Consider the following 23,716-nt stretch of genomic DNA (forward strand, 5'->3'; position numbering starts at 1 on the left):
GAATCAAACCTGAATTTGATCAAGCCTCTGGATTCCAATCAGCAGAAAATACAAAGGGCAGAAGGATATGCTGATTTGTACCATAAATATGCAGTTGGCAAAATGCAGACTATGGGAAATTCCACAGATCAAACAGCCTAGGTTCTGCAATAGAAAAAGTATAAGCAAAATAAGGGATGGAAGGGAAATCTATAGATTTCAAAAGGCCTAAAAAATATCTTTCATGGGCTACAATGTAGGGAGAAAAAACATCCAATGTCAAAAATGCGCATGAATAAACTATGGGGTCTAGGAATAGCATCTATTATTAGAGTTTTCTGTTTCTCTGGAGAGAGAGATATATATGTGTGTGTATATATATATGTATACGTATCTATATGTATATAGATACGTATATATACGTATACTATATATACGTATATATATGTATACGTATATATATACACATATATACGTATATATATACGTATATATACACATATATACGTATATATGTGTATATATATATATCTATATATATATGCCCAATTGGTTCTGTTTCTCTAGAGAACTCTGTGTGTGTGTGTGTGTGTGTGTGTGTGTGTGTGTGTGTGTGTGTATGGGGTAGGGGGCAGGATTTAAGGAACCGGCTCACACAATTGTAAAGGATTGGCAACCCCCAAATCTGCAGGTAGGCCTGCAGGCTGTAGACCCACGGAAGAATTGCACATTAAGTCTACAGGCAGTTTGCTGGCAGAATTCCCCCCTCTTCAGGGTAGGTCAGTCTTTTTCTATTAAGGCCTTAACAGATTGGATGAGGCCTACCTACATTATGAAGGGCAATCAGCTTTACTCACAGTCTACTGATTTAAATGTTAATCTCATATAAACAATCTCTCACAGAAACATCTTGAGTAATCTGTGACCAAATATCTGGTACCATGGCCTAGCCAAGTTGACACATAAAATTAAGCATCACGGTATCAAAATATGCACATTTAGATGATTAAAAAGTAAAGAAATACAGGAAGTGAAGCTATCCAAGTCAGGAAAGGAGCTTAATTTTGAGAGGAAGAGGGAGTTTGTAATTATGATAGGGGTATGGAAGAGCTTGTAAGGTGGCTGGACAAGTTTTATTTCTCAATCTGAGTGTTGGTTGCGAGAGTATTCATCTTTTTTTTTTTTTTTTTTTTTTTTTTGTATGAGACGGAGTCTCCCTCTGTCGCCTAGGCTGGAGTGCAGTGGCACAATCTCGGCTCACTGCAACCTCTGCCTCCTGGGTTCAAGCGATTCTCCTGCCTCAGCCTCCCAAGTAGCTGGGACTACAGGCGCCTGCCACCACGCCTGGCTAATTTTTGTATTTTTAGTAGAGACAGGGTTTCACCATATTGGCCAGGCTGGTCTTGAAATCCTGACGTTGTGATCCACCTGCCTCGGCCTCCCAAAGTGCTGGGATTACAGGCGTGAGCCACCGCACGCAGCCAAGAGTATTCATCTTAAAACAGATTATATTTAGAATATGAAATATAGATATTTACAATATAAAATAATTATTAGCTATAGATTTCCCTGATATCGTTTTCTGTATCTGTATTTATTTTAAAATAAAAAAAAATTTAAGTGTTAAGTGTTAAAGAGGATTTAAACAAAGCTATGTTAAACTTTTTTTTTTTTTTGAGAGAGTCTTGCTTTGTTGCCCAGGCTAGAGTGCAGTGGCATGATCTCAGCTCACTGCAACCTGTGCCTCCTTAGCTAACGCAATCCTCCCACCTCAGCCTCCTGAGTAGCTGGGACTATGGGCATGCACCACCATGCCCAGCTAAACATTTGAGGTTAAAATGTAGAGAGTATAATAATGACCCTGCTTTTTTGTATAGCTCACTATCTAATGAGAAACAACCTTAAAAGAGTTCTACAAATGTTTAAGTTGCACTACTACTGTTTGAATAAAGATATTGCTTGATAACTACTTGTAAGTGAAAGCTCTTATTTAAATGAATAATTTTCAGTACATTTAAACAAATCATTGTATTGAATTCTATATATATATATATATATATATATATGCATTTATTATCATGGGAATATTGCACCAGATGGGGATTATGAAAAATCACTTATCCAAATCCTTTTTTTTTCAGGGCAGAACTGCATGGAAATTATCTCAAAATAATATTTGATTTTTTTTACTTTTCCTTTCCTTCCTCATCTCCTTACCTTTCTCCCATTCTTCTCTTCTTTCTTTCTACCTTCTGAAAGTATCAGGAAACTGACAAAGTTAAAGCTTTAGGTGCCCCACTTCCATAAGCCCCTTCTAGGGTTCTAGTAGCATCCCTAAAAATGTGTTTACTTGGTTATGTTTTTGTAAAGTTGGCAAACTTTGGTCAAATGTTACCTCATATCTGGTGCTACTGAGTAGCTACAAGCATCTTTAAGATTCAGTCACAGTGAAACTAAGTAGGGGATTCAGTGATTAGGGCTGGTGGAGTATGTTTATCAGTTCACATTCACTTCTATGTCTCGATAGGTTGTTGCTCCCTGTCCGGGTATAGGAATGGTTTCCAGGAACACTTTGCTGATTCACCCTGCATGGTGACATGAAGGGGTAGGGCCCAAGGGTCACATCACTATGTGAAGATGTCACATCACTATGTGAAGATGTCACATAGCGACAGGTATTGGAAATAAATGTGTAAATAAGTAGAGGCTTCAATTCTCATTGATGCCTTATTGGAACAAAAAGAATATTTTCAGTAATGCAGAACATGTTAATTATAAACACTTTTTTTGTGTTTTGATTAAAGTCATACAGAATGAAATTTGTCAAAATTCCTATATTTATGACCTATGTTTATGATATTTTTTCAGGTTTCCAGAAATTGTAATCTGTTGTGATTTCCCATTCTAAATAATCACTTCTATACTTCAAAAAGGCAAGCAGCAGACAGGCATACCATATATAATTGTTGCAATGTATTCCCAGCACTATATCTTTCTAATATTTATTTTATCTTGAAAAATAAGAAAATGTGGCCAGGCACGGTGGCTCACGCCTATAATCCCAGCAATTTGGGAGGCTGAGGAGGGTGGATCACCTGAGGTTGGGAGTTCGAGACCAACCTGACCAACATGGAGAAATCCCATCTCTACTAAAAATATAAAATTAGCCAGGTGTGGTGGCTCATGCCTGTAATCCCAGGTGTCTTGGGAAGCTGAAGCAGGAGAATCACTCGAACCCGGGAGGCAGAGGATGCAGTGAGACAAGACTGCACCATTGCACTCCAGCCTGGGCAACAAGAATGAAACTCTGCTTCAAAAAAAATAATAATAAATAAGAAAAATAAGAAAATTGAGGCTACTTTTCAAATGACTAAAGAGGTATTTATATAGCTCTTTCCTTTTTTTGGAGGAAATGCAAATGGTAATTTAATGTTTTTATTTACTGTCAGTATAGCTCTTTTTTTTTTTTTTTTTTGAGATAGGATCTCTGTCGCTCAAACTGATATAGTGGTGCAATATCTGCTCACTGCAACATCTGTCCCCCGGGCTCAAGTGATCCTTCCATCTCAGCCTCCTGAGTAGCTGGGACTACAGGCGCACGCCACCACACTAGGCTAATTTTGTATTTTGTTTAGAGACGGGGTTTTGCCATGTTGCCCGGGCTGGTCTCAAACTCCTGGTCTCAAGCGATTCTTCCACCTCAGCCTCCCAAAGTGCTGGAATTATAGGTGTGAGCCACCGTGCTTGCCCAAGTGTAGCTCTTAATATGATATTTTTTTCTGCAACAGTGAGGGATAGGTGATAGGCTTTAATGTTCCTCTGGCCTTATTTTAGCATTAAATACAATAAAGGCACTAACTAGAACCCTGCTGGGTGAACAAGGTTTATGACTAGATCACTTGTTCTTCTACATTTAGGTCACATTAAAACAAATGCTATCTTAAGAAAGAAGAAAAATAGATACTATTAAATCTAACTGAAATATTCCTCAAGCATATTTTAAATATCATAATTGTCTATGCCTCTTAGAGTGAAAACTATTGAGTTTTTCCTCAAAGAGTAATTTTTACTTCAATCATCATTTCTATCTAGAAGATACTTTCACTATTTTCCGGGCTAACTTGTAACATTTGAATACAGTGATTAAAACTGTACTTTTTGGGGTAATGAATATATATAGGCTGCCTGGAGGTCTAGGAGTGAATTAAATAACTTGGGATATGCTGGATGCTTCAGGGCAAATTTCTTAAATCTCTCATATAAAATGTACACTGATTTCTGTCCAGCTATTTCCTGAAAGAGCCTGGAAACATCAAGATCTGGCACTCCAAAAGCTGCCTGAAGTATAGCAGCGAACTCCTGTTCTGTTATTAAACCATCCGCATCAAGATCAAAAAGCTTAAAGGACATTTGCAGACTCTTTTCAATGTTGGCAGGATTGCATAGAACAGTCAGACCTATTATATACTCTCTGAAGTCTATGCTGCCATCATTATTCCTGCCAAAGAGGGCAGGGGGTTGTCTCAAGGGCTCTGAAATTGGGAGTTTTAAATAACTTGAAAATTCTTCAATTCCTGTCTTCCCTCCTTTTGAGGCAACTGCAATTGCAGCATATTCATCCAAATGCTGATGAATGTTATCCCTATCTAACTTCAACTTCTGGTTAATTTTTGTAAATTCCACCAAGCCAGTTCTATGGGTAGTTGAAGGTTACCTGCAGAGATCATCAGTCTGCAGTCTTTGTAAGTGTGCCCTGTCCCAGGCACCCCTAGAGCATTTGCCGTGTCTGATGTGTACTGTATTGGCAAAAAGGATGGGGTCTTTTTTTTCTTCATCATTTGGGATATAAACAGGCATAAACTCAACTTCTACCCTGGTGAAGAGTTGACTGAGTGTCAACATACAGGCCTGGAAGGCTGTAAATCCCTGCCAGGTCCAGATTGCCATGTCCAGGGTGTTTGGGTACCTGAGCAGCACTGGCTACACAGGAACACCTGGACAGAAGGCCTCTAGTTTAAAAGTGACTAGACGGGAGCGATTGGTGCACACACCTTCTAGGAAAATCAGAATCTGTGGCCACTTCTTTCCAAATGTCACTCACTTCAGGATTTCATCCTTAGTATTCTTCCTGGAATTGGGGTCTTCTCGGATCACAAGCACCAGCTATGTTGACAGTAGGAATTTCCCAGCCAATGGGATCTGCACATTTTGACTTGCAGAGACCACTGAGGGTAACCCCGCCACCACACAGGGGATTGAGTCAAAGAAAGTGGACCGTGGTGCTGTAACGAAGATAGGGGCCTTGTCTTGGGTTGCCTTTTTCCCTTTCACTTTAGCCAGGAACCCAGCTAAAAAGAAAGCCACCTGAAGCATGAGCTTGAGTACTGGTTTCACCTGTTTTTTTTCTCCAACTCTTGGCAGGGTTGCAGGATTTGAGCAGGATAGCCAAAGGTGGAAAGCATGGCCACTGGCCAGACGAAGAGGAAGGCAATGCAGGACATTCGTACCCACGAGGATGATGCAGGTCCAGCACCATGCACAGATGCGTGTCTGCTGAGGGTACAAGGACTTGATTAGCTCCTGCGTGATCCCAGACTCCTTCGCCTCCAACTCAGAGTCTGTGGACTGCAGAGCCATGAAACCGACTTAGTAGACCCAGGCTGTGTGTAGCCTGGATTTGGGGGCAGCCTTTGACATGCACCCCTTCCCCACATCCAATTGCTTTTTCTGTTTGCACATAATTAGAACTCTTAGAGGCAATTGTAGGTTAATAGAAAATGCTGCATTACCTTTAAAATCAGAAAAATCAAAGATGGTAAATGATGTAACAGGAGAATTTGAATCATATCAACAGCACAATCTTTTTTTCTTTTTTTGCAAACATCTTGCTTTTGACATATGCCTAATTATTTTCACATAGCAATTTCTGATGTTAAATTAGGCATATATTACATACTACTAGGGATATATTAATTTGAATAGATGAATATTATTAATAATTACAACTTTTAATTTAGGTGCCATTACCTGTTTTTATCTACTGTGAGCTGCTTTGCCAGCTAGTAAGTCAAATTCACTTACTTGCCCTACAAATAGATTTCTACAGAGATAGTAATAACTGTTTATCCTAAGAGGTTTAACTCAAGATGGCACCCTTGAGGCTTTATATCTGTTACAAGTACTTTTCCATATCCATTAAATTAGAGTACATTCATTGTCATAGGCCAGAATTGTCCATGGAACGTTTGATTGATAAATTCTTAGTATTAGTCCACATGAACTTGTCAGCTTCCTAAACTGACATAAGTAGCAACAACAACAAATCTTAAAATCACCTTTGTCAGTAACAGGTTTTTATCAAAATAAGTCAGGATTACTTTACTATGTCAACACATCCTGTTCTTTCCCTTGTTGCTGCCCTTCTGGAGGGATCAAGAGGGAAGCACCAAGTTGGTATGAACCAGGCTTTTTTCTATACCTTGTGGCATTTGCAACTCTGACAATGCTCTATAGAATATTCCTATGTTTACTAATTGCTAATTTGAATTCCTTTTTCCTTCCAAAATTAAAAGTCAAATTGTAGGTTCCTGAGAGATATTTCCATCTATTGAAACACACCAGATTACTGCTGAAACAGGAAGAGTGGCATGGATACCACAAGTCTGCTAAACGGTATCTGTTGTAAGTGGGATCATGAGCTTTACCACCAGATGGCTCTAGGTCAGATCCTAGCTCCCGAACTTACACTATGGGCATTGGCAAAGTTACACGTTAAATCATATTTTTACTATTTATAAATTGGTGATACCCACCTTGCATGTTGTTATGAAGTAATGTGTTATACAGAGAATTGGATTTTTGTTGTAAATACAAGTTGCTGTGATACAGTAACGAGAATTCTTAGGGACATTCTCCTTTGTTCTGTCACGATCAGAACTATGCTTAATGAGGAAAGCAATACTTTCACCAATTTAGGGCTTATCTGTTATGTGATGTGATTTGGCAGTGTTACTTGTTGCCTCCCATGTTAAAGGAGAACAACCCAAAAGAATGAGTAGTAGTCCCTTGAGTTGGTATTGTTCTCTATTCTATAACTCTTTTCAACTCTTACTTATAATGTTCATTTCTACTCTTGAACCTTTGTTTAATTTAACTGCATTCTATGTATGCGTCTTTTTTTTTTTTTTTTTTTGCTCTTGTTGCCCAGGCTGGAATGCAGTGGCGTGATCTTGGCTCACTGCAACCTCTGCCTCCCAGGTTCAAGCAATTCTCCTGCCTCAGCCTCCCAAATAGCTGGGATTACAGGCATTTGCCACCATCCCCGGCTAATTTTTGTATTTTTGGTAGAGATGAGGTTTCACCATGTTGGCCAGGCTGGTCTCGAACCCTTGACCTCAGGTGATCCACCCACCTCAACCTCCCAAAGTGCTGGAATTACAAGCATGAGCCACCACACCCGGCCCTTAAGGCTTCTTATGGGAAAGTTCTATGTTACCACCTTATCTTTCTTTTATATTCCCCCACCGAGTGCCTAGCATTGTGCCAGATATATTATTTATTCATTAAGCAAATATTTGAGTGCCTACAATATGCCAGGCCCTTAGTCTAGACTTGAGTATGTATCAGTTAATAAAACAACAAAAAAATCCCTGCCCTGTGGAGCTTAGATTCTAGTGCACATAAGATGTGTAGTATTCAATTCTTGTTGCACTGAATGGGGTAAAAGGATCCTTTCCTTCCCTTTCCCTCTCCCTTTCCCTTTCCGTTCCAACAGGGTCTCACTCCATTGCCCAGGCTGGAGTGCAATGGCGCAATCATGGCTCACTGCAACCTCAAGCTCCTGGACACAAGCGATCTTCTTACCTCAGCCTCATGAGCAGCTGGGACGTCAGGTGTGCACCCCTATGCCTGCCCACTTTTATTTTTTATTTATTTTTGGTAGAGATGAGGTTTCACCGTGTTGGTCAGGCTGGTCTCAAACTCCTGGTCTCAAGTGATTCTCCCGCCTTGGCTTCCCACAGTGCTGAGATTACAGGCATGAGCCACCACGCCCAGCCAAGATGTCAGCTTTAAAAAATGGTTCGATATTCCCAGTATAAATAGTATATGGCCCATTTTAAAAATGCATATTCATTTAGCTATATTTGCCTTCAAACTAATAGATATACTATAAATCCAAAGAGATTCGATAATATAACTTTTTAATGGTTAAAAATAGTAAAAAGAACTTTTGAACAATAGAATGAAAATTTATATTATTGCAGGTTTGCCTTATAATATGGCACAGCTAATCTTTAATATACATTTGTAAAAGGCACCATATGTTAACAGAGTAAAAAAAAGCAAGAAACCAAAATGGGAGCACTTACTCCAAACTTCCTTTTTGTACAAGTGTATATATTTTAAGGCAGATGCTTGTCTGTGCAAAATACACCAGAAGAAAATCAACATTGTATTATATGTTCACATGATCTCAGATTTTTTTCAATACCATTTGTCAGGATATTTATTTATGATAAAGCACATTAAAACAGTTTTTTTCCTAATAAAACATAAGTTGATGAATAATTTTTAAAAATTATTTAGAGATTTCATTACAGACCCTTCATAGAAGATAAAGAAAAGTCAATCTTTTTTTCTTGTTTCTTCTTTTAGAAATGTCCATATCAATTTGTTCACTATGTCAGGTTGGTCTTGCTGAAGCCAATGACTGGCTTCTGACAAAATAGTTAGCCTGAAATAGTTTTTAACATAAATCTTTGTGACTTCAGCCATCTCAACCTCCATGAATGCGTCATTCTCTCCCCACAGTAGTAGTGTTGGAGTGGTCACCATGTGATGTTTGAGAGGCAGGCAGCTATAAAAACAAAATACATGGGCTTGAGATTCACTGTCAAAGTTAAAACGACATTTTCCTATAGTGCCCCATTAGGCCATTCATTCTTGAAGTGGGCAATCTTGCCTCTAAAAGGGTGAAAATTGTGTTCTTGGGAGGGTGAAAAAAATCTTACCCTTTGCATATATAAAGCATGGATATACATACAGTACATAAACAGATATTAAAATTTCACAGGGTGGGGGTGATTAGGGAAAAAAAGTTCTAAAAAGGCTCCTTAGGAAAGTGATAATGAAAAACTGATTGAGAAACAATGCATTAAGTAATCAACATTTACTATAAAATATTTAAAAGGCTATTTAAGAAAAGGTCTAATAAAATTTAAATTGGATGAGGCTAGTAAAATGTATAATAAAAGCTGTAAGTTAAATAGGAAATTCATCACCATGAGGAGTAATTTGTTTCAAAAGGATACCAGAATTACTGAATGGTGTAATGAAAGAGAGATTTAAACTATTTATATGTTACTGTTTAGCTTTATTTTAAATTGTTCTTAGATAATCTGATGCATTTTATGTGAAAATTGGAGTTGAAAACTCAAAAAATATATTCGAACTGAGCTTTAATATTACATGATACTATATTTTGCAAGAAGATTATTTTTTAAAACAAAGTTTTTGTTGTGTATATATATATGTTTTTAAAATTAATTTGAGATGGGGTCTTGCTATGTTGACCAGGCTGGTCTCAAACTCCTGGCTTCAAGCGATCCTCCCATCTTGGCCTCCCAAACTGCTGGGATTACAAGCATGATCCAGCACACATGGCCTGTACTTTCTTAAGTAGAAAAATATAAAGAACAAAAATAAAATCATTTATAATTCCATTATCAAAAGGGTAATATTTTGGCATTTTCTATGCATATTCTTGAAACCATACTATAAATATAATGCAATATAGACAGTTTATACACAGTACACGTATACAAGTTTCACATTAAATGATATCAAGAATTTTCTAATTTCATAACATTTTTCAAAAATAATTGTAAAAGATACTAGTTTATGGCATAACTCATAAATGACTTGACTATTCCCCTATAATTGAATATTTAGGTTTTGTGTTATTTCTCCTTGTTTTAAATTACGCTATAATAAGCATTTTATGCCCAGATTTTTCTTGGCATTTCTGATAATTCCTTTGAGCTGCAGCCTAGAAGTAGAATTCCTGAGCTTAAGGGAACAAATATTTTTGAAGCTTTTGACATCTTCTGTTACTGTTTTTCAGAAAAGTTGATGGTATTAATTATACTCCTATTGATTAAGAATGAAAATGAACATCTAACTGTTTAGCACTGAGTCACATTTTTACTAGTAAATAAAAAAGCCTGATTTGTGGCAATTCGGAGTTGACAGCAGGATATTACACATGCCTACCATGGACTTAACTTCTGACACCATGCAAGTAGCCACCATTTGGTTGTAATGCTCCTAAAAATTAAATTCTTTGTAAATGGGTAAATTTATAGAAAAATGTATTCTATACTTACTAACTGATGGGTTAGAATACAAACTTTAGAGCCGGGCACGGTGGCTCACACGCCCCAGCACTTAGGGAGGCCAAGGTGGGCAGATCACCTGAGGTCAGGAGTTCAAGACCAGCCTGGCCAACATGGTGAAACCCTGTCTCTATTAAAAATACAAAAATTAGCCGGGTGTGGTGGCTTATGCCTTGTAATCCCAGCTACTTGGGAGGCTGAGGCAGGAGAACCCAGGAGGCAGAGGTTGCAGTGAGCCAAGATTGCACCATTGCACTCCAGTCTGGGGAACAGAGCAAACTTCATCTAAAAAAAAAAAAAAGAACACAAACTTTAAAGCCACTTACATTCTAGAGCACAATAATGTTCAAAAACAAACCATTTTCTAACAGTTATCTGCATGGTTTAGCAATATCGGTGCACAGAACATTTGAATTAGTAAAGTAAGGGGAGTTTTAAAAGACCATAAGTCAAAGAGCAAAGAGAAATATAAACTCTTCACCAGATCACTCAAAAGAAGACATTTATGCAGCCAAAAGACACATGAAAAAATGCTCATCATCACTGGCCATCAGAGAAATGCAAATCAAAACCACAATGAGATACCATCTCACACCAGTTAGAATGGCGATCATTAAAAAGTCAGGAAACAACAGGTGCTGGAGAGGATGTGGAGAAACAGGAACACTTGTACACTGTTGGTGGGACTGTAAACTAGTTCAACCATTGTGGAAGTCAGTGTGGCGATTCCTCAGGGATCTAGAACTAGAAATACCATTTGACCCAGCCATCCCATTACTGGGTATATACCCAAAGGACTATAAATCATGCTGCTATAAAGACACATGCACACGTATGTTTATTGCGGCACTATTCACAATAGCAAAGACTTGGAACCAACCCAAATGTCCAACAATGATAGACTGGATTAAGAAAATGTGGCACATATATACCATGGAATACTATGCAGCCATAAAAAAGGATGAGTTCATGTCCTTTGTAGGGACATGGATGAAATTGGAAATCATCATTCTCAGTAAACTATCGCAAGGACAAAAAACCAAACACTGCTTGTTCTCACTCATAGATGGGAATTGAACAATGAGAACACATAGACACAGGAAGGGGAACATCACACTCTGGGGACAGTTGTGGGGTAGGGGGAGTGGGGAGGGATAGCATTAGGAGATATACCTAATGCTAAATGACGAGTTAATGGGTGCAGCACACCAGCATGGCACATGTATACATAGGTAACTAACCTGCACATTGTGCACATGTACCCTAAAACTTAAAGTATAATAATAATAACAAAAAATAAAAATAAAAAATAAAAGAGAGGTGTTTCCAGAAAACAGAAGAAAAGCATATTCTCTAGCCCTGAGGTTTCAAATTACTAAATTTCACATTAAATATGTTACATATGAAATAAAGTAATCAGTAATTAAGATGATATTTTAGTTTTTATCTGCTGACTCATTTGATTTCTCAACTGGTTCAAATATTGGGCAGCAAAGAGGCGCTATTTGTCAGGTTCTCCCCAAATACCCAACAGTAGTACATGCATTTCTACAAATACATAAAGGTGTTTGGGATGCATTTAAACTGTATATATAAATGGTATCATACTCTACATATCCTTCTACAACTTGTTTTTGTGCCTTAATATATTTTTAAGATTTATTCATTGATGATGATGAGGTAGGAGGTGGGACTCGACTCTGGACCAGATTGAAGACTGGCTGAAACAGGTAAGAGGCACCAAAAGCACTTCTCTATATGACATGCCCACCAGTGCCATGACACTTTACCATTGCTGTGGCAACACTCAGAAGTTATCACCCCTTTTCTAGAAATTTAGAACTTAGAAATTACATGTTCCTTAACTTGCATGTAATTAAAAGTGGGTATAAATATGAATGCAGAACTGCCCCTGAGCTGCTACTCTGGGCACACTACCTATGGGTTAGACCTGCTCTGTAAGGAGGAGTACCTCTGCCGCTGCGGTACACTGCTGCTTCAATAAAAGTTGCTGTCTAACACCACCAGCTTGCCCTTGAATCTTCCTGGGCAAAGCCAAGAACCCTTCCAGGCAAAGCCCCAATTTTGGGGCTTGCCTGCCCTGCATCAATGATACATGAAGTTTTACTTCACTCATTTTCATTCCTATATAGAATTCCATCATATGACTATACTGCAATTGATCCATTCTTCTGTTAATAGACATTTTAAAATTTCCAATTATTTTTATAATTCAAATAATAACCAAATTCATTCTTGTACACATCCACTTATGCACATGTACAAGAGTTTCCTTACAGTACATCCCCAGAAATAGAACTGCTTTTCAGAGTATACGCAACCTCAACCTTACTTGATATTGTCAAACCGTTTTTCAAACTGATTGTATGCTCTACAAGCAGCATGTAAGAATTCTCTTTCCTCTACTTCACTGCCAATATGTTCTCAATTGGTTGATATTTTTCCAATCAAATGAGTGTGAAACATTTTCACTTACCTGACGTGCTAGATACTGCTCCACAAAACTTCTTCCCTTCCACTACAGTGTTTAAAAAATCCAAGTTTCAGCAGGACAATTGGCCATCCAGAATTCCTAAACTTCCTATTGCTAGGTGAGGATGTAATGTGTGCCCAGCATGCCCTGTCTGACCCTTCCCACTTCCCACTGACAAATGCAGATGTGGTGGTAAGCCACCATGGACCACACAGACAAGGGCGACACCCTATGTATAAGAGAACAACAAAACAGAAAGCACCAAGGCTTCTGACCAAAGAATAACATAGCTGTGATATGTGGGGTAGGAGGTGGGATATTTTTAAATATTAATGTAATCAAATGCATCAGTCTTCACAATTTGAGAGCTTTTTGTGCTTTATTTAAGAAATCCTTCCCACATGAGGTCATGAAAGTTTTATTTTCTAGACATTTGAAAGTTTTATTATCACATTTGGGTTTTTATTTCCCTAAAGCTTATTTTTATTTTACTTTATTTTATTATTTTAGATTCAGGGGGTACACATGTGGTTTGTCACATGGGTATATTGTATGATGCTGAGGTTTGGGCGTCTATTGATCCTGTCACCCAAATAATGAACATGGTTCCTAATAGGAAGTTTTTCAACCCTTGCTGCCCTCCCTCCCTCCACCACTTTGGAGTCCCATTGTCTATTGTGCTCATCTTTATGTCCATGAATACCCAATGCCTGAAGCTTATTTTTTGTTTGGTAAAATAAAATATAGGGACCTAATTTAGTTTTATTCTATATGCATATCCAATTAGTCCAACAAAATTTATTGAATCTTCACCACTGGTTTAAAATGCTATCTCTGTCATACCAAGTTCCCACATATGTGGTTCTGTTTTGGGGCTTTCTTTGCTGTTTCGTTAATCAATTTGTCCATCCCAGAGGGAACACCATATTCTATTTATTTTATAGCTCTATTATAAGTCTTGATATCTAAGAGTTATTCACCCTATTCTTTTTTTTTTTTTGAGACAGGGTCTTACTCTGTCACCTAGGCTAGAGTGCAGTGGCATCTCCGCTCACTGCAACCTCAAGTGATTCTCGTGCCTCAGCCATCCAAGTGGTTGGGATTACAGGTGTGCACCACCAAGTCCAGCTAATTTTTTGTATTTTTAGTAGAGACGGGGTTTTGCCATGTTGGCCAGGCTGGTCTTGAACTCTTGGCCTCATGTGATCCACCCACTTCGGAATCCCAAAGTGCTCGGATTACAGGTGTGAGCCACCACGCCCAGCTACTTATTCTTTTCTTTAAAATGATCTCGGCCATTCTCCCATATAAATTTTAAAATCAGCTTGTCAAGTTTCATTTAAAAACTTTCTTATGGTTTTCACTGAAGTTGCATTGTTTATAGAATAATTTGGGGAGAATCCAATAACTTAATTTATTTTTAAATTATTAATTTAAAAACTTTTTTTTTTTTTAGACAGGGTCTTGCCGTATCACCCAGGCTAGAGTGCACTGGCACTCTATCATCATCATCATGATGCAGTGAGCATCATAGCTCACTGCAGCCTTGAATTCCTGTGCTCAAGTGATCCTTCCACCTGAACCTCCTGAGTAGCTGGGACTGCAGAGGCATGCCACAACAGCTGGCTAATTAAAAAAAAATTTTTTTTCTAGACACATTGTCTTACCGTATTGCAGGCTGGTCTCTAACCCCTGGCTTCAAGCAATCCTCCCACCTCAGCCTCCCAAAGTGTTGGGATTACAGGCATGAGTCACTGTACCTGGCCCCAATAACTTTATGATATTGCAGTTTTCCACTCATGAACATGATAAACCAGAGCTGGTTTTCAGTAGTTTATACCAGCAAGCCTGTATCAATTGTGAAATTATTAAAATACTTCTCGGTGGGGCAGGGTGGCTTATACCTGTCATCCCAACACTTTGAGATGGTGTCCTTTGAGGCCAGGAGTTCGAGGCTGGAGTGAACTGTGATCATGCCACTGCACTCCAGTCTGAGCAACAACAAAGTGAGACCCTGTCTCAAAGGAAAAAAAAAATACTTCTCTACTGGTTGGTAAATAGCCACTGCTCTAAGCCCATATTCTTTAATGTCTTAGAATAAATTTTGATAGTGCATAAAGGTCATCTTTTGTTAGAGTCATTCCTATATGCCTTAGAATTTTTTGTTGCATTTGCAGGTGCATCTGTTTAAGAAATAAATGTTTTATAATGGTTGTTGATTTGTGACACCATAATTTTGTATCTTGAACTTTTATATATCAACTTTGCTGAGCTGTTTTAATTTTGATAATTTTTCTGTAGATTCTCCTGGTTTTTCTAGATATATAAACACATTATCTATGAATTATTATTTCTTCCTTCCCCAATTCTCACTTTTTTTTCCTTATCTTACATGCTGGCTAAGACATAATATAGTGGTGAATAGAAGTAGTTACAGTAGTCAAGTTTATCTTTTTTTTTTTGAGACAGGGTCTTGCTCTGTCGCCAAGGCTGGAGTGCAGTGACAGAGCTGGGCTCACTGCAATCTCTGCCTCCTGGGTTCAAGCCATTCTCATGCCTCAACCTCCAGAATAGCTGGGATTACAGGCGCCCACCACCACACCCAGCTAATTTTTTGTATTTTTAGTAGAGACTGGGTTTTGCTATGTTGGCCAGGCTGGTCTCGGACTCCTGGCCTCATGCAATCCACCTGCCTTGGCCTCCCAAAGTGCTGGGGTTCCAGGCGTGAGCCACTGCATCTGGCCCCTCGAGTTTATCTTTATTCTTTATTTTTGAAAGAAATGCTTTTAGTGTTTCATCACAAAATGATGTTTACTATAGGTTTTTGGTAGATGAAGTTCCCTTCTTCATTGTTGTGGTAATGGAACCGTAATATGATTAACAGATAGACACCAACTGACACAGAGAATATAAAGTTTAATGACAAAGGAAAAAGAAACTTACAAAGATGGTTTCATAAAGCAGGAGATAATATATTACTCTCTCAGATACCAGTAGAACTTTCCAGGGCCTCCAAAGTTTCCCATGGAAATACAACTGTGGAGAGTACTACAAATGCATTACTTACTTTGTAATACAAAGCAAGTATTATACCATTTTATATTATTTTAATAGAGGTTTTGTATCTCCTTGGCCCCAACTTCTGAAGAATCTTGTGTGCCTGCCAGCTCCCCAGGTGCAAATAACCAGTGCAAAACACCCTTGATGTTTTATTATTATTATTATTATTTCTGGGACAATTGAATAAAGCAAAGGTCAGTTTCCCAGAAATATCCCTTCAGCAGATGCAGGCTTATCCCACCTCTCTGAGGTCCACTCCTTTCTCCTCTATTTCTAGATTACTACGAATTGTTGCATGAATGTGTGTTAAATTTTATTAAATGCTTTTTCTTAATTTATTTAGCCGGTCATATTTTCCCCTTTAATCTGTTAATGTGGTAATTAAATTAATGGATTTTTTTTTTTTTTTTTTTTCTGAGATGGAGTTTCGCTCTTGTTCCCCAGGCTGGAGTGCAATGGCGCGACCTTGGCTCACCACAGTCTGCACCTCCCAGCTTCAAGTGATTCTCCTGCCTCAGCCTCCTGAGTAGCTGGGATTACAGGCATGCACCACCACGCCTGGACAATTTTGTATTTTTAGTAGAGATGAGGTTTCTCCATGTTGGTCAGACTGGTGTTGAACTCCCGAAGTCAGGTGATCCGCCCGCCTCGGCCTTCCAAAATGCTGGGATTACAGGCGTGAGCCACTGTGCCCAGCCTAACTAATTGGATTTTTAATGCTAACTCATCCTTGGTTTAATTTTTTAATGCATGCTGAATTCATTTTGATGTTTTATTTTGAATGTGTGGATCTATGTTTATAACTTAAATTGACCTATAATTTGCCTGTCTTATTCAATCCTTCTTTTGGTGTGAAAGTTATATTAGCCTCATAAGATGAGCTGAAACATATCTTCCTTTTATAATATCTGAAAGAGTATTTAACAGTGGGATTTTCTGTGGTAAAACTTACCTGTAGGCCGGGTGCCGGTGGCTCACGCCTGTAATCCCAGCATTTTGGGAGGCTGAGGTGGGTGGATCACCTGAGGTCAGGAGTTCCGAGACCGGCCTGGCCAACATGGTGAAACACTGTCTCTACTAAAAATACAAAAATTAGCTGGACACAGTGGTACACACCTGTAATCCAAGCTATTCGGGAGGCTGAGGCAGGAGAATCACTTGAACCTGGGAGGCGGAGGTTGCAGTGAGCCGAGATTGCACCACTGCACTCCAGTCTGGACGGCAGAGCAAGACTCCGTCTCAAAAAAAAACAAAAAACAAACTTACCTGTAAAACCATCTAGGCTTCTACGTATGGGTGTGTATTTGTATGTCTATGTGTGTTATTATAGATATGCTTTAAATTCATATTGGTTTGCTATAAGTCTTTTCATGTTTTTGAATTCTTCATGAGTAGTTTTGGACAAGTTATGTTTTTCTTAAAAATTGCCCATTTTGTCAAAGTTCTAAAATTTATTAACTTAAACATTTATACCTTAATGTCTGTTATATTTGTATTAATAGTTATTTTTTTTACTGCTTTCTGGTTCCTAACTTTGTTTATTTGTGCCTTCTGTTTTTTCTTAACCATTCTTGCCAATAGTTTATCTATCTTAGTAGTCTTCAAATAATCGGTGTTTGGTTTTGCCACTTATCTCTATTGTGTCTTTGTTTTTTATTGTATTAATTTTTGCTTTATATATGTAATTTAAATTATTTGCCTTCTAATTTATTTTTGTTTACATGTTATTTTTCTAACTTCTTAAGTTGAACTCTTATCTCACTGATTTTCAATCTTCTTTTCTAATATAACCCTTAAAGCTATGTATTTCTTCCTAAGTATTGTTTTAACTATTCCTCATGTTTTGAAATATCATTTTTTCTAAGTTTTTACTAATTTCCATAGATTTTTTACCCAGAGTTATTCAGAAGTCAAATTTCTGAATATATGAAGTTTTCTAAAAGTTTGTTGCTATTGTTATTGATTTCTACTGTAATGTGTTCAGAGAAAATAATCTATGTAATATTTTTTGGTATTGGTTAAGATTTGCTTTGTAGTCCAGTAGGTAATCAATATTTGTAATATTCTTTACATGTTTGAATAGGCTGGGTATGGTGGCTCACACCTGTAATCTCAGCACTTTGGGAGGCTGAGGTGGGAGGATCGCTTAAGCCCAGGAGTTGGAGACCAGCCTGGGCAACACAGTGACACCTCACCACTATTTAAAAAAAAAAAAAAAAAAAAGAAAAGAATGTGTATTTTTCTAATTGTTAGGTGCAGAGTTGTAAAATTTTTCATCAGATCAAAGATATTACTAGAGTTGTTCAAATCTTCTATATCCTTGTTAATTTGTTTCTGCTTGATTGATCAACTTCAGAGAGAGGTGGGTTAAAATCTCCTACAGTAATTATGGATTTGTCCATTTTTTCTTATAAGACTGTCCCATTTTGCTTTATTATTTGATGCTCTGTTATACGTTTAGAATTATCTTTTTGCAGTACAGGTCCTATAGCTAGTCTTATTCCCAGTTCATTCTGGTTCCTCAGGTCCAAATTTTGGCAAGTCTTTGGATGAGGACATAGTCCCAAGGAGGCTTAGGGTAATAAATGAGGGCTATTTTCATGCCTGACTATACCTTATTTGTAGTCTTAATGTGCATTACATAGCCCTGTTTTTAATGATATACTCAGCTTTGCTTATCTATATAAAGAATTACTCAGAGGGGGGTCAGAGAGCTTCTAGAGGTCTAATGTAACTTTCCCCCAACTAGATTTAACCTACAACCAACTAGTTTAAAACTCCATCTTTTGCCTTGATAAAACTGTTTTGAAGTTTATAGGCCTGCTCGCTCTCGTTCTCTTTCTCTCTCTCTCTCTCTCTGCTAATTAACAGGATTCCAGTGATTTCTCTTGGGAATGCAAGTCCTCCTAATAAACAACTATTAGTAAAAGAATCTCAGAAAGACGAGAATATTTTCCCTCTTTCCTTATAGATACTTACAACGTACTGTTCTACAACTCAAAGCAAGTGCTGATAAAAAGATAAATTGAGAACATGTTTGAAAACTGTCATTCTTGTCTCCTATCCAAAATTAAGATTTTAAATCTTTTTTCTTGAATATAAAAAAAGACTTGTTTGAAAATGTGCCATTCTATTTTCTCTTTACAAATGTTATTTGTAACAAACAAACAAACAAACAAACAAGGAGACGTGAACTTCAGTCACTGTTGCTATATCCTATAAAATATAACCTGTAGCCTCTGCAATCTATCTGCCTTTCTAATCATTGCCTTGCTTGATAAACTGTTACCTACAAAGAACATTTAAATTAACATCTCTGTTTTGCCAAAGATATATATATATTTGTAAGTTTGTTCTTGTTATTCAAAAAAAATTTGGATTTACCTCTTCTTCCCTCATTCATATAATCTCATGACTCCCTTTGGATTCCACAGAGTTTGAAAGATTTTGTTTTATTTAAATCAATATCTGCTGTAACTTTCCATCTCTTACTTTCAACCATTTTGTGTCCTTGTGCTTTAATTGTAACTGTGCAAACACCACATAGATGGATTCTTTTAAACAATGAGAACACATGGACACAGGAAGGGGAACATCACACTCTGGGGACTGTTGTGGGGTGGGGGAAGTGGGGAGGGATAGCATTAGGAGATATACCTAATGCTAAATGACAAGTTAATGGGTGCAGCACACCAGCATGGCACATGTATACATATGTAACTAACCTGCACATTGTGCACATGTACCCTAAAACTTAAAGTATAATAATAAAAAAATAAAATAAAATAAAAATCCAATCTGATATTCTCTGTTTTGTAACTGGCAATATTAATATATAAATGCTGGTTGTGCATGCTGACATATTGAAATTGTTTTGTCATTTTAGTTTTGCTTTCTATTTACCCTGCTTTGCTTCTTTTTCTCCCTTTCTGCCTTTTTGATAGTTTTAAATTTTTTTATTGACAGTTTTTAACTGATCATTTTCTTGTTCCCCTCTACTGGTTTGAAAATAATACTATTCTATTTCTATTATTTTATCACAAAAAATTATTAGCATATATATACATATGCAATTTCTAATTCTGTCCTCCATATAAATTACAACTTGCTTTTTACATTTTTACTTCATTGTCTCTCTAAGCTACATTCTGGGTAATTTGGGGGGGGATTTATCTTTCAATTCACAATTCTCTTTGGCTTGTCTGATCTGCAGTTTAACTCATCTATAGACTTCTAGATTTCAATGACCATATTTTTCATTTTCTAGAAGTTTTTTTTCAGCTCTTTCCAGCCTGTCTTGATATTACTTTATTCTTTCCTCATATTTTTTATTCTTTCTTATGTTTAATTATTTAAACATACTTTATAGTCCCTGTTGTTCTATTATTTGAAAGTTGTAGGAGTTTGGCTGCGATTGTATTCTGACTGCTATTAATGGTAGGTTAATTTTTTTTTTTTTTTTTTTTTTTTTTTTTTTTTTTTTTGAGATGGGGTCTCTCTCTGTCACCCAGGCTGGAGTGCAGTGGTGTGATCTTGGTTCACTGCAACTGCCGCCTCCCAGGTTCAAACGATTCTCCTACCTCAGCCTCTGAGTAGCTAGGATTACAGGCATGTGCCACCATACCCAGCTAATTTTTGTATTTTTAGTAGAGACAGGGTTTCGCCATGTTGGCCAGGCTGGTCTCGAACTCCTGACCTCAGGTGATCTGTCCACCTCAGCCTCCCAAAGTGCTGAGATTATAGGCATGGCCCAGGTTGATATTTTTAAATTTGGATTATGAACTCATCTTTAGGGGACTTCATCTGTGGGAATATTGTCAGGCCTGAATTGAGATGTATCCTGGAGAAGTTTTGTCTTTGTTTCTGCCAGGCTTCCTAGGGAATGTTAACAGCCTAAGGCATGTTAACACATAATTTCTGCCCTGAGAATTCCAGAATCATGGAGGTAGCACAAATTCAAATCCCTAAACCTCAAATTCAAGGCCAGCTGTGGCTCCTAATTCTTAAGAGAAATGGAATCTCATTTTTTTCCCTAAGTACAGACCCAAACTGACAAATATCCATGTCTTATCTTTCACTTTATACTTTCTCCCCAGACAATATGTTCTAAAACCAAAGCTTGTCTCTACGTCAGTGACTCCCAGATCTTATATATCTTCATTGCAGATTCTCTCCTCTGAGTTCCAGACCCTACTACCCAACTGTGTATTTGAATATCTAAGGTATCACCCAAAAGTCAACTAGCCTAAGATCAATAAAATTCATGTCTTTCCCATAAAAACTAGCCCCATTCTAGTGTTTCCTGTCTCAGTAAATGGCACGCTTATCCATACTGTTGTACATGCCAGAAATCCAGGAGCCATATTTGATATCTCTCTTCTCATTCCCCCTCCAACCCATTGCCAACCCCTGTCAATTTTACCTCTTAAGTATCTCTTAAATCTGCCCACTCTCTCCATCTCCACTTCTTTCAGACTAGTTGTTCAAGTTACCATCATCTCTAGCCTGGACTGCTGCAGTTTTCCCACATTTACTCTGAAAATTCTCCAATACATTCTCTGCACTATGACCACACTGAACTTACTCAAATACACATGTGGGTTGTTTTTCTTTTCTGCTTGAGATTCTCATTCACTGGCTTCGCATTCGTGGCTTTTACATCCTTCATATGGTCTACTTGGCTGTGCATGGCCAGCTGCTACCCACCTCTTGGACCCAGCCTCATAATGCTCTTCTCACCCTTACTTTCTGTGCTCCAGCCAAGAAGCCCTAATTCTGTTGTTTGAAGCTACAACCCTCTTCCATCTTCCCACAGGGCTTTGGTACCTGCTGTTTCCTTTTTCTGGAATGCCAGTCCCCCTGTCCCCAATCTTGTTTAGTCAATACCTAACTCATCCTTCACTTCTTTGGTCTAACATCATTTCCTCAGTTCTCATCTCTTTCTTTCGAAGCCTTTCTGTTAGTTTATAACTATTCACTCATTACTGTGGTTATTTGCTTAATGTCTGTTTTCCCTATTAGGCTACAAGTTTTGTGAGATCAGAGACCTTATCTAGTTTTGCTTATTACTATGTTCTGAGTAACTAACACAGCCCAGAACATAGTGGTTAATAAATATTTCTTGAATAAATAAATCATCATTTAAAAAGAACTAAAAATATACATCTATTCCAAATAATCTAAAAGGAGAGAATAAGTTGATACAGTTATGGATAAAACAAGTGACAGCTACATGGAGGATTTGTTATATTACTCCATCTACTTTTCCATATGTTTGAAATTGTCCATAAAAAGATTATGCAACTTACTAAAAAAATTAAAATACCTTATTTGAGTCTTTGGATAAGTGGTGAAGTTAACCTTAAAAATAAAATATTGTCCCTTTAGGATCAGACTGAAATATTTTTATTTAACTAAAAAGAAATTATACTGACCTGAAGATATTTCGGTAATGGTTAATTGGGCCACTTAATGCTCCAGGCTGAGAAAAGACATAAATATAAGCTTCAAGATCCTCTGTTGTTAATTGGCATCCTTTTCTTCCAATGCCAGTGCTGTGACTGGTAAACAGATGTTTCAAAATCTAATTTAAGTGAGAAAACAATAATTAAAACTTTTTTGTTATGTAATAATAAGCTAAGTCTTTGGCTTTGGAAAGGGGATGGTGGTCATTGTGCGGTGACAACTCCTAATTTCTGCTCTAGCCAAGTTTGAGATCTCATTGTTTATGCATACATAATCTATGCATTTCTGCTTTCCTGGCTTTATTTTTTCTATATTCTTCCCTTCTAATCCCCCCTGCACACTGCATTTTTATAAAAAGCATCCTGTCTTCTTGGTGCCCATTCATATTCTACAAGGCCCAGCTCAAGAGTTCCTTGGATAAATGACTAATTCCCCTTCTGGGCAGGAAATAAAAGATAAGCCCAGGGCATTGAAGAGGCAAGCTATCACTGACTAAAGGGATTATGTCAAAAAGCCACAAGAGCCAACCTGAAGGGATGCCTCATTTGATGCCTATTGTGGGATAATTTGGGCATCCAAAAGAATAATGACTCTAACTGATTGATATATTTCAAATATATATTCATTACTCTAAAAGTTGTTTGTAAAAAGAAAAAGAATGAGCATATATCCTGCCATTCTTGTGTGAACTATATTTCAGAATAAATAGTAGATGTGGAAAAATTCTTTATAGCAGAATTTCAATTAAAAGCAGAAGGAATTATAAAATTAGAAAATAAGCATTTTTCATATCCTAATGAAATAATGGGCCTAGGCTGTGATCACTAATGTATACTAAAATTAATTTGGTGGAAGGATGTTAGGAAATTTTGGATAGGCTGACAACTCATGAGCCCACGATCACTGTTAGCATTAGTAAAACTGGACCAAGTAGGTATCATGCACTTCCCTGATGGGATGCGTTAGGAAATACACAGCACCACCTACTAAGTATCCTTTTCAAATTAAAATTTAATCAAGCCTCTAGATCACCAATACCTATGAAGTAGGAAAAACAAAGGTTAGAGGAACAAGTTAAATACCACCATGATGAAGCAATCAGCCAAATCCAAAATATGGATCTTTCCTCAGGGCAAATTTCTTCAATAAATAAGTGATATTTAAAAAAAAAAAAGAAAAAAAAGAAAGAAGGAACTATTGTACATTTTAAAAGCCATAACAACTAAATACAAGGTATAGACTTTGGTTCCTGATTCAAACAAATGACGTATATCAAGACAGTTATGACAGTTAATGAAATTTGAATGGGTATTAAATGATATTA

At 37.4% G+C, this 23,716-nt stretch overlaps 1 protein-coding gene across 1 annotated transcript in view; it reads right to left on the minus strand.

Annotated features, from left to right (window-relative positions):
- Positions 1–8,239: 8,239 nt before the first annotated feature.
- EPHX4 (epoxide hydrolase 4) overlaps positions 8,240–23,716 on the minus strand; it is a 36,846-nt gene continuing 21,369 nt past the window's right edge. Inside the window, exons 6-7 of the mRNA XM_002810606.5 lie at positions 22,362–22,510; positions 8,240–8,836 (exon numbers count right to left, since the gene is read on the minus strand). Coding sequence (XP_002810652.1) covers positions 8,605–8,836; positions 22,362–22,510 — 381 coding nt within the window. The 3' untranslated portion in view covers positions 8,240–8,604. The remainder of the gene's footprint in view (positions 8,837–22,361; positions 22,511–23,716) is intronic.

Source organism: Pongo abelii, chromosome 1 (assembly GCF_028885655.2).
Source record: "Pongo abelii isolate AG06213 chromosome 1, NHGRI_mPonAbe1-v2.0_pri, whole genome shotgun sequence".
Lineage (NCBI taxonomy): Eukaryota > Metazoa > Chordata > Mammalia > Primates > Hominidae > Pongo > Pongo abelii.